Genomic DNA, 12,949 nt, shown 5'->3' with positions numbered 1-12,949 from the left:
TAGGTCGTGCGTTGACATGGGACAAAGAAGATTGGTCAAGAAGAAAGAAGCCTTTTTTTGTAGGTACAACCGGGAGGAGAGCACTGGGGAGGCACTGCTTAGTCAGGGCTGGCTCCAGTGCTCTTGAACCCCGATCAGAGGAGAAAGGCAGCGGTTCACCGCGGCTGGTTCTCACTCTGATTGGGGAGGATTGATCCCCAGCTCTTCTGCCCTGAGTGGCTTGACCTGGATACCTAGCGGTGTTAACGAAGGGTCAATGCGACTCAGGGGGTACGTATGCGGCCCCCCTGAGTTCCGTCTCTAGGAACAATGCACGCAGGGTGTGGTGGTCCAGAGCGGAAGGACCTTAATCGAGGCTCAGTCTTCTATGAGGGTTAGCCTCGCTCATGCAACAGCACATTGCACCACACACGTTAATATTGGACTCTAAATGGTGACCTGGAACAGGTTCCAAATTCTTACCCCTAATATTCACGTCCCCTAGTCCAGCTTAGGTGACTAGGCCGAGGATGCACCGGGACCTAGGCGATGTAGAGTAGGGTTTCTTTTTCAGCCATTCCCTCCACAGGTATTGCAATACAGGTGAGTCCCCTCTAGGTGCTTTGACTTCCCTGGAGCCTCGCGATGGAGGAAGCACTGCAAAGTTGGAGGAATGGATCCAGCATCTCCTTAGGTCGTGCGTTGACATGGGACAAAGAAGATTGGTCAAGAAGAAAGAAGCCTTTTTTTGTAGGTACAACCGGGAGGAGAGCACTGGGGAGGCACTGCTTAGTCAGGGCTGGCTCCAGTGCTCTTGAACCCCGATCAGAGGAGAAAGGCAGCGGTTCACCGCGGCTGGTTCTCACTCTGATTGGGGAGGATTGATCCCCAGCTCTTCTGCCCTGAGTGGCTTGACCTGGATACCTAGCGGTGTTAACGAAGGGTCAAGGCAACTCAGGGGGTAAGTATGCGGCCCCCCTGAGTTCCGACTCTAGGAACAAAGCACGCAGGGTGTGGTGGTCCAGAGCGGAAGGACCTTAATCGAGGCTCAGACTTCTATGAGGGTTAGCCTCGCTCATGCAACAGCACATTGCACCCCACACGTTAATATTGGACTCTAAATGGCGACTTGGAACAGGTTCAAAATTCCTACCCCTAATATTCACATCCCCTAGTCCAGTTTAGGTGACTAGGTCAAGGATGCACCGGGACCTAGGAGAAGTACAATAGCTTTTCTTTTTCAGCCATTCCCTCAACAATTACTGCAATACAGGTGAGTTCCCTCTAGGTACTTTGTTGGCAGGTTTGCTTTCCCTGGAGCCTAGCGATGTATGAAGGACAGCGAAGTGGAAGGAAGGAATCCAGCATGTCCTTAGGTCGTGCGCTGTCATGGGAAAAAGAAGACTGCTTTTTGTAGGTACAGAAAAGAAGCTTTTTTTTTTTTTTGGTAAACCAAGAGGAGTGCACTGGGGAGACACTGCTTAGTCAGGGCTGGCTCCAGTGCTCTTGGACCCAAATCGGAGGAGAAAGGCAGCGGTTCACCGCAGCTGGTTCTCACTCTGATCGGCGTGGATTGATCCCCAGCTCTTCTGGCCTGAGTGTCTTGACTTGGATACCTAGCGGTGTTAACGAAGGGTCAAGGCGACTCAGGGGGTAAGTATGCGGCAGGGATGTGCGGTCAGAGGAGGCAAGGGAGGCTTGCTACGCCTCCGCAGTCATGAACCTCACCGCACGTCACTGCATCTAGAAGACCTTGCATTGTCTTCCTTATGCAAGTTCACCACTGTGTTTTGAGTGAGATTTTAAACGAGTGAACATTTTGGACTGTGTATATATATATTGTAAGACAGGTTAACTTACATTTACACTTGTCGAAAGCTCAAACCTATGCCAATACATTCACTAATACATTCGAAACTGATACCACAGTGTAACTCTGAAAATAAAGTATTAATTACATCAGTTATCAATTCCATTGCTTTTCACAAAGGAGGCTCTGCTAGATGTTTTGCAGCAGTATTTGAACATGTGACTAAGTCCTTCTGGTCATTGATCCATTTGTTTGGTTAATTGTGTTTGATGGGAGGAAACAACAGTTTTGATGGCATTTGATGAATAAAAACAATCTCTATGAAACATATGGGACGGAATAAGCATAAACTGACATGACAAAATAGCCAGAGTCAAGGAGGATCCCATTGTGCCCCGTAAATCTGACAATCCAATCTTCCAAAGTGCATGTATATATCACGATTGCAGCAGCACTAATGTAGTGTAAAAATCTCATTAATCTTTTATTCTAGCAGAAAACTAATATTTTATTATGGAAGTAATGAGTATAATATCACCTTGACCACGTCTTCATCTGTGGTGCGACACTCCACTGCTTCAGAGACATCAATAACTGAAGCGTCTATTCCGATGGTTACCACCTTCACAGGGACAGCAACAGTTTTCCCAGTCAGGACTGCTGTGTTTAAAATCTCAGTATCCTATGGAAGGAAATCAGAGAATAATCAGCGATGTAAAAGAAACAACAAAATTTTTTGGAGTTGTGAGGTTCGACTCAGGAATACTAACAGTTTATGCTTACCATTGTCATCATTTAAGAGAATGATTATGATAACCAGTTCTCCTCGTGATGACATAACTTCAGCCAGTTCATTCGTGGACATTGTTAACTTGATAGTATGACTAAGTTAATATAATTATAGATTGGACAATAACATTTTGTTGACTCATTTAGTAGCAAAATTATGTGGCTACGTAATTAATGTATTTTTTTTTAAATACTTTTCTGTGACATGGACACTCTTATAAAGCCATAAATTTGGTGGCTGTTTCCCATTAAGAGGTTTGATCCAGCTTGAATATGTGTTAAAGGAAAAAACATTTGCGGTGAAGCACCTGTAGTGGACTAAGGGACAATACTGACATTTGTTTTTGGTTACTGGAATAAAAATCCGATAGAGTATCAGTGACACTAGTACGTGATTGATAGTAAAATACCAAGTAGGAACATGGTAATAAAGAAATGGGCAAATAAATACAGTATGTAATATAGTTTTACCAAAGTCAGTTCATTACGTCTACAATTTATTTTTGCACTCAAATGATTGCCACAATAATAAATAGGAACAAAATCTGATTCCAACGCTAAGCTGTAGAGTCAATAATGGAGAATACATTTGTGGTTATACTAATTGCTTGGTAAAGAACTGCAAGGAGACATCTGTGCCAGTTTGAGGATTCAAAATGCGTGCCATTTCTGCCATGTACTGTAGCCTCTTTTCTCACAGACCTTCTGAGTAAATATTCTTCTTCCAGGCAGACTAACACCCTAATCATCCATCTTCTATAAGAGCCGTGAGCCTCACAACGTCTGTCTTGTCCCCGAAGCTATAGGCTACTAATGTAAAGCTGGAGTTGTTAAGAGCTGCAAATCGTTAAATCACAAATGGCAAAACAGACAATTTTGAATTTGACGAACAAGCAGTGCAAAGACGATGACACAAATAATAAGCCTCTCATTTTTAATTGGGGTTTCTTAAAAGCGCAAATGACAGCCTCACTTCTTTAGACGCTATCAGGACTGCCTCATCACGCTGAACACAAGTCTTAACCTTTAATTACACATGCCAACATTCACACATTGGGGTTGTCACAGAAGATAATGAGGGTCCATTAAGATATGTTTGTGGTAACATTTGCTCTCTGGAGTCACTCACAGAAGACCTATCCAGGCTCTGAGAAATTACTCCTAAATGAGGTGGCTGATGTATGGATCTCGGAGGTACAGTCATGTCTGACATTGAAGAATCCTGGCAAAAATCTCTAATGGAGTAATGTTTTCAGGATGCTCTAAAATTCACAGAGTAGCAACCACAAACTGTATTGTGGCATCACTGGCATCTTTTTCCCCACAGGGTCAAAGAAGAGTAATATGCAATCTATATGTGGATCAGTTTTAACGTTTTATACTTTTGTGTCAGTTAAAGAGCAAAAAAAAAGTGGCTTAGGTTTGAATAAAAGTATCCAGGTCATTTTGAGGCATTCGTTTAATAAAATTCACTTAGCATGGGACGGGAGATTATTCTTAACTGAGGCAACAGGTGCAAATTCATTACAAAAGGCACCACTAAAAGATTTTAATTCCACAAAGACTGCAAAGAGCATGAAAGTTCTAATTGGACATGAAAGGATGTACTGTATACCTTCCCTTCCACGCTCCCTTGAGTCAATTCTCGTTTAAACTGAGCGTTTCTTTAAATTAATTCTGTGTCTGCAAGGATTTCCAGAGGGTAGTCTATTAGAAATGTTTTGGTAAATGGTTAAGAAATGGTGGAAGCCAAGGCTGCTGCGAGATTACTGTGTTTGAAGATGACCCAGCAGGCAGAGAGCAAACTGAGAGCAGGGCACTAATAAGCCTCAGTGGGATCTCACAGTGATGCATCAATGGGCCACACAGTAAGACATGGGCAGCACAATTAACTGCAAAAATGGGGACTAATGATGCGCATTGGCAGGGTTTCTCACTCAGCACTTTCCCAATGAATATGAAATAACACGGATGCCTGTTTAGGTAGGCAGACTGTATTGACATTATTTCACTGTGAGACGGGAGTTTAAAGTTGGACAGTGAGTTGACATTTTACAGTTTACATTTTCAGTGCATCGCAAAAGAGACCACGTAATTAACTGCAAATTTTTACAATGTGCTTTGTGTTACCCCATTTCAGCACCAATGTCACTTATGAATTCTCATAGATCTAGTAGTGATTGGTCATTGTATAACAATGAAAACATGAACCAATGTTCATTTTACAAAACACAAGCAAACTCTACTGCTTGTTGGAGGCAAGGCATAAGAATGCACATACATTTAGAGTACTTAAGGCATAAAAATACTTTTCACGTAGCTTCCTTGTTTGTGCTGCTCTTCCCAGCCAATTCACCTCAGAGTATTAGAGCGATGTCTTTGTGTCCTATAATCTGGGGAGAAGTGGCTGTCTGCTTTATCAAGGATCTCTTTCTTAGCATTCAGCACACTGCGGTTGCTGGTAATGTGTTCTGGGCTGTAATTTCTGCCGTGTCTCCTCTGGATCTGAAAATAAGTGAGATTTATGGTGTCAGCCTGAGTGACATGGGCAGCATGAGAAATAGCAACATCGCCCGTTCTGGTGTCGTGATTAGCTTCTCCTCCTTGTCCGTAGTAATGCGGTTGCGCTCTGACCTGGCCATCCTGGTTACATCTGATATAAATGAGCAAACATGGTGGAGCCAGAACTTAGATTAGAACTTGTGGTAGAGCAACAACCTTGGGGATGAGAATGTGTTATATATATATATATATATATATATATATATATATATATATATATAATTTGTTATTCTTGATGGTGTATTTAAATAATGAGATCATATTTATCTGTGAGCAAAGGGCCACATCTGTGCCATAAATCTGTTATACATGCTTCACAACCCTTGATGACGTTTTATCATTTCTCATATCCTTTGACGAACAGATGCAATGAAATAAGATTTGATGAATGGTCGACTTACATGCAATAAATGAAATATTCTTACTTTCTGATCAAGTCCCATCCCTTGATGATGAATTATGAAAGTCACAAGCAAAAAGACCGTAAAATGGGAATAGGGGACAGCTGCTGATGAATTTTAGGCATTACGCACAAATCAGACAGCGTCCCAAAGCCATTAAGATGACCTTTCATCAACTTTTCCCCTCATACAGAATGTGAAATCTCAGCTGCCTTATTCCAGTGGGTGTTTAATTGGTCAGAAGTGAGACACATGGAAGAGAGTAGGAATAAAGAATATGGAGGCCCCATGCAGAGTGATACATCACTGCATGACAGTACATTGAAGTTGTAGGATGCTTGCGAATAAGCCAACACGTTGCTTTTTAATGAGTCTCCCTCTTTCTACACTATTCCCAGTTCTTCCAATTGGTGCTTCTCCAAGGATAAACCCGTTTTCAGCTCTTCCGCTCCTCCTATCACTTTCTCTGCCCAGCTCAAAGGATCTAAGTGGTAGCAGTCATTGCATGGCTTACAAAAACACCAGGCTGCCTTATAAAACAGCTTAACCTGCTATTCACTCGCACCCTGCCTCAGGTACATGCCACTGAGAGGCATGAGCTGCTCATTACTGCTGAGCAGGGTAAGGAGAAGACTGCTCAGATAGTGGTCCATTGCCAAAGGTACCCCCTAAAAAGGAGAGCTAATGAGGGATCAAGATGACCATCACATGAACAAGAAGAGCTGGCAGCTCTAAATTAGCAGATGTGTCAAGGTCCACTATGGTAAGTGTTTCAAGGAACAAAGAGCCATTGTGGAAAGGTTGCCTAATATCCTGTCCAAGTTCACAATAAAGGGTAACGACAGTATTTTGGGAAGAGGCTTGAGATGAACTAGTGTGTAAAGTTACCATTAGGTTAAGTCATTGAAAAGTTGTTTAGCTGTGCTTTGCTTTCATTTTATGATGACAGTAGGGTCTGATATAAAATAATTTCTCGTGAAATAATGCACAGTATATCAATTGAGGCCACACCTTCATAAACAGGTAAAGTACAAAAAAAAATCATCTCTCATATTGAAAAGAATGTGAACCAGTCTGAACACAAATCGGCCCTCACACCACCACCCCCAACGCCTCAGCCCCTCCCACCCCAGATCAATTATGCAAAGGCATTAACAGAATATCATAGCACCAAGCATCTGATCAACTTTCTCTGATGTCGTCCCCATATTGCTCACAACACCTCGGGGGCATTTTTAATTCTGTTTGAAGATTGTTAAGATTTTGTATGACCAGCACGATTGTAGTCAATGAATGTAGCGCGCATTGATGGCTGATAACGGTTTGGTTGTTTTGCCGCTAACTTGTGTAATAACCACCAAACTATTGAACAATGTAGATGCGTGTGAAGGGGGGTGCATTGGTAATCATGGCCAGTGAAAAGCGACATACAAAAGTTTAGTGTCGTTTTTATCTTTTGACTCCAAATCAGGTCTTCCATCATCACCAATGCCATGTGAGCACATTTTCAAAAGCCATAAAAATTGGGAGCATGCAATGGAGCCGCCTGAATCATTCTATTGTGTTGAAATCATTTCTGAAAAGAAAAAAATATATATTATTAATAATATATACGTATATTTAATGAAACAGGTTTCTCTGACTTTATTTTTCTACCAGATGTCCCTCATGTTGCTTTTACCGAAGCATCATTGTTGCAAATACTCATCTTTGCTTCTTCTCAGTTTTCCGATGACTTCCGGTGGCATTTGAGATTTGCCATATACATGACAGCCCTTTTGTGTCTTCTCGTAGACACGCATTTCTTGGAACGAGTCAGTTTTTATGAGATCTTTTATGAACAAATACAGCTTCCGCCTGGACATGGTCTTGGTCATGCTCTCCCATGTCCATTTGTGTTTTGTGTCCATCTGTTCTTGTCAGTACGATCCCTTGTGTCTTCCAAACAACTGTCTCAGTCATCTTGTTTTGTCCAGGGGTTCCTCATCTCGTCAGTTTGCTTGTATTTTATTCCCTGGTTTCTTTCTCTCTTTGTCATTCCATTATGTTTGCTGTCTTAGTGCTAATGAATAAAATCAATTGGAAACTGAAATTGCTGCCTTAATGCTCATGAATAAAATCAATTGGAAACTGAATTTTTTGTATGTATTTGGGATGTATAAGATAATAACATTGGCTTAAGGATTCAAAACATTTAAATTTCATAAATGTTCAAACAATTCTGTATCGTAATGATCAGAAATGGAAAAAATGGGGCGAAATATTTTTCTGTACTGTATACACCAGTATTGTTTTCTTACATTTGTAAACCTAAAGCTATAATATATTTCTCAATCATCTTATTCATGACATTATAATTTTATACTTCACATGTACTACTTGAGTTCATCCAGATTTTCCATGTCAGTTTATAGGACATATCCCCTGCAATCACTTTCAAATAAAATTTGTATGTAGACTGTCCTCTGCATCAGTGAGTTGTCTTTTATTGAATATTGACATTTCATGGATGCTATTGATGGTTCAGTCACACCAAACTGCTCTCTAATGTAAATGAGTTTTGAGAGGACATGATTTATGGGTAAACTTTGCAGAGAAGCATCTTGGTGACACATTGCTGACATGACAAATGCCCCTGAAATTATTAATTCCGCTCTACTTTGTAGTCTGCGTAAAGCTTGTTGATTTTGTCCTATTTTTATGCAATGTGTTTCTTAACTGTATTGGGACATTTTCATCCTGAAATGTAAACTAGGGGTGAATATACAGCATACAAGTGCACGAACAGAGTTAGAGTCTTCAAAATATAGTTTGTAGAATTGATTGCGGGTTGCTGCTGAGGCAATAAGATGCCGCTGTCTTGATCCCAGTGGCTGTGAATTGCACCCCATGCTGTGAAAATGATCCTGTGAATAAAACATGGGTCCACTTGGAAGGAGTACTTTGTCAGTTTATAGGACATATCCCCTGCAATTCTCAGGAATTCCATACCTGTAATACACATGGATCAACGTGTCAGAGGCGGGAGTGAGAGACCCTTATGAATGTCAACAACAGGCGGGCTTATCTTAGGCGGAATCAAGGTCAGACACCAGGGACATAGCCATCTCTCGTCTCACCTCGTGAGTGAGAGCGCTGCGGGGGCTCGAGGGAGGGTGCTGCCTGGAGCTTTGACGGATGCTGGCAATGGTAGAGATTTCTCAGTGGTGCTCCTGCTGTTTTGCCCAATGAGCCTGGGCTCAGAGGATGGAAAACAACCCATTCTGCTCATTCTTAGCCCAGGAACTATTTTGCTCGGTCGATCGAATAAGAGTTCTTCGCCAACAGCCAACCATGCAAGTCGGTTACGACCTCCTGATCTTTTGTCAGATTTCTCCACCCGGCTCTGATCGAGTTCTATTCTGCCAGCTTAGTTTGACTTAGCTTGGCTTATCTGTCCCCCTGGACACAGACTTCTCTGACTGGGCACAAAGGGCAGCCTCACTGTAGACTTTATTACCACTAAGAAATAGGCACATTCTTCTCAAAGCTTGGTGGGCCAGGTTATAAGTCAGAAGTGAAGAGAAGTAGCGGCAGCAGATAGGAAATATGGTAGAATGTCGCAGCATTTATTTCATACCTGTTTTTCCTACTACTGTCCAAACATTTCTCAAAAGATGAAAGGGAACAGAAAATCTACTACATTGGCAAAAACCTCATTTTGAGAAATCTATTTAAAAAGCTTATCTGAGGTTGGACATCTGAGCGCTTCTCTGTAAATTGTTGCCATGTAAACGTCTAATTTTGAAGTACGGGAAGCTGATAATTATTTGATGTCAGTGATTGCAGTAAGCACTGGAGCAGCAGAACCAATTCAGTGAATCCTGCAGTCAAATGGCAAACAAGGTTTAACATAGGTTTATTTTATAATGTAGTAAATCTAGGCTAACTTTTTGCACTCCAAAAAACATGCATGCTTCTGTGCTCTTCTGAGTGACAGTAAAAATGTGCATATTTACAATCTACTTTTCCAGGTTAAAGAAATTGGGTGCTAACAAACCAAACTTCTTACATTCACCACAATTATCATGCTGGTATACTCTCAAACAAAAACACTTGGGAGACCAAATGTCGATGTTGTTTTAAGTAGTATAACATCAGACCATGTTCCAAGTTTGTGCTGTGGTTACAATACTAAATCAATAATAGAGCCTAATACGTCATAATCACCCTCTTAACCTTGAGTGCTTGAATGCTGATAATAGCACACCTGAAGTTTATCCATCAGACACATTTTGTTTCAAACTTTTGAATCACACGTTTCCCAAAATGTTTTTTTCATCTCTGTCAAACAGCATGCGCATGCCACTTATATACCCTTAAGATAAGACTGACAGGTACGGCGTGCAGCTGCTAAAAACAGTATTGCTCAATGTATGTCATTATTGTTTCATAGGGTTCATATCTGCCGGATTAGCATATAAATACATGTTTGTTTATCTAGTCGTTTTTGACAAAGCGCTTTCACGAGTTTACTCTCCTGTGCAGACAAGATGCACACTGCAGAGTGAATAGAATCAAAGAATAAAATGAGACATTCATTAGAGAGTGTTGATTGATGACTTTACCATGGGAATGCCGTAGTGGCCACGGTCATGATATACTGTTTAAGGATGCATTGGAAGCCGCATGTGAACACCGGCTGCTTTCACACGTCCTCATCTCCAAGTGTGCCCAGCAAGAGTGAGAGAGCACAGTTTGGTGCCTGGGCTCAAACAGGAAGACCGATGCGTCCAGATATGATTTATGCCCTGTCCCCATGCTCCCTCTCCATCATCACACTTCCACAGCATGGGTAATGATGATGAGGGCAGGCTGGACAGGAGTATGTTACTCTACAATGGCAAAAGATAATGGTAAAGCCTCCTACTGTGCAGAGAAATCCGCTCAGACATCCAATTACTGCCTTTAAGATTCATCTCCTGATGACCTAAAAACACAGCTCCTTCAAGTATAATCGAATGCAGCAACACATGGGGACAAAAGGTGAGCAGGGGTGTGAGTCATCTCTAAATTGAATGTTCTCTGTTAGGACAAGAAGCTGGTTAAAATAGCACATAATTAGATATGGCAGATTAAAAGAATGTGAGACATGTATGCACCATTATAGTCATCAAAAATAAGTTTTGGGATCTGTGCCCTAACTTGACTCCAGGTTCTTGGTTTTAAATTGGTGACAAATTGAAAGCGTGTTTTGAGCTCACCCAGTTATGGTGGGTTTGTGACAACACACAGGAGGCACGCTTTAAAGTTCGTTTTTCAAAATATGCTGCTGCTCTCCCAGAGGTGTCACATGCTGGTCGAAATGCAATAAACTATGTTGTTCAAACAATCGATTCCAGTAAATCTGCCCAAAAAGTAGGAGGCATCATGAATTAAAGATCAACTGTAACCTCAAAATAAGCATCTCATTAGCAATAGGCATTAGTTGTATTGTGCTATGCTCTTTGTTTACATACTGTTGTTAGTCATGGCTCTTTATTCATTTGACAGGATTATGCCAGGTCAATACCCATCGTTTAACTTCAGCAGCAGGTTTATTATGACAAACGACTGTCTATCTTATTAGTCTAATTAGTGCTAATCACAGATAAAAGGACCTTCTAGAACAAATCACAGAAGTGATATGTCAACAGATGCTTTCAGCGAGCTCTGTGAAGTCTCAGCTCTCAACTTGATTAAAAAGATTGAGCGGTCTGTGTTTTCTCCGTCCCAATTAGCTCTGGTGAAACCAACACTCTTTCTAGTCCTTCTCCTCTGAGTACTTTCCTTTAATCTGTAACCTTTATCGAAAATCAACCTTGAGAATTGATCGTTCACCCCCCCCCTCCTCCTTAAAAATTATAAAGTTTGTGACGAGGAGAATATTTGACAATTACCTTGAAGAGCTGTCATGTGATGTGGAATATAAAGTCAAGGACATTGTTGAGGAATCTCAGATTGCAGCTTTGCCTACATTTTAAGCAAGACTACTTTCCAGGACAAAACTAGAAGATAAAACAACTGAAGATCAAGCTTGATTTCCTGTGGTGCTGAAAGGGACCCTGACATAATGTCAATATCACTTGCGCTCTGTTTCTAGATATCTAATCAATATTTCAAGCTTGCCACAATGAATCTGCGAATTTGAAGTGATTCGGAATCTTGAAATTACAAAAGGATTAAAAAGTGCAATCATTCTGTGCTTTAATCTCTGCCAGCATGAAATTGCAATGACAATAGGTTTGTCTTGATTTGTGTGATTTTTATTTTCATGACGCAAAGAAATATGAATCGCAGCAATCAGTAATATTTTTTCACTTTAGTTTGAGCATTTTATTCTCCCGTTTTTCCATTTCAGTCATTCAGGAAGTTGTTTGCTCTTCCCAAGAATTTAAAAGTGTCTGTGAAGCATAGACTAGGATTTTATTCGTAAATTTAAAACCCTGTGAGGTGAATTCAGAGATTTGTTTTGAAATACATACTACAAGTTTTAAAATTATAGCTGAAAACATGATAACTGAGAATTAATGTATATGGTACTAAATTGTGAAGATATTGCATTAAACAGTTTTTCACTACCTTAACTGTCCAGATATTTTAGGCAGGGCTAAAATTATATACTTTAGTCCCTCCCCCAATAAATAAGATTTGACTGTAAGTGCCTTTGGCCAGTGCTTTTGCAGCACAATTGTGACATTCAATTAGCTGGCTTGCTATGTTTACACTCTTGAAAAACATTTTGCATTGAATAATCTATCGATGTACCTGCTTTAGAACGCCTCGTTGTTGATTGTGAGTGTCAGGCAGAGGCAGCTGACAGTGAGAATACACACATTGTCCAGAGAATGATAGAAGAGCATGCCGGGGTGATTTGTTTGTTTGTCCTTTTTGTTTGCTTTTAATAAAAAGTGACAATCTGTGTGAAAAAAGCTTTGTCCTAGCATGGCTGCTGTAGAGTTCCTTGTTGTCATGTCGTAGAATCAATTTTCAAGGGCAGTGAGAACAGCTAACATTCTTCTTTGTAGTGTGTCAAATTTAGAAGATATTTATTTTTACTTCACAGGTATCTTAAGATTTGTGTGGCATTGCCTTATTCTTTTTATGCTTCTGATTGCATAAACAGATACTTGCTACAATGTGGCCAACATGCACTCAATGTTTAAATTAATTTGTAAATGGTTCAACCTTGTTGAAGGTCGTCCATCTATGAGTATCATTACAGTTTATCTTGTATGTGCACTTGTGTGTAAAAATACATTTCACCATGAATATTTGATTATTTCATGCGCTGGCCAATCACATTTCATACAGCACAACTCTTGGTGCCTACCTTCACTCAATTCCAATTACTTCACAAATCTGTGCAGAGTTCTGTTTTCTATTCCAA

General features: G+C 40.7%; 1 protein-coding gene across 1 annotated transcript in view; it reads right to left on the bottom strand.

Annotated features, from left to right (window-relative positions):
• Window positions 1-12,949, bottom strand: part of si:dkeyp-14d3.1 (transmembrane protein 132C) — an 80,488-nt gene that overhangs the window by 16,077 nt on the left and 51,462 nt on the right. Inside the window, exon 5 of the mRNA XM_037259279.1 lies at window positions 2,328-2,471. Within this exon, the coding sequence (XP_037115174.1) occupies window positions 2,328-2,471 (144 nt within the window). The remainder of the gene's footprint in view (window positions 1-2,327; window positions 2,472-12,949) is intronic.

Source organism: Syngnathus acus, chromosome 9, assembly GCF_901709675.1.
Source record: "Syngnathus acus chromosome 9, fSynAcu1.2, whole genome shotgun sequence".
NCBI lineage: Eukaryota > Metazoa > Chordata > Actinopteri > Syngnathiformes > Syngnathidae > Syngnathus > Syngnathus acus.
Note: the sequence above shows the minus strand (reverse complement) of the source record. Positions and strands in the feature narration are given on the sequence as shown.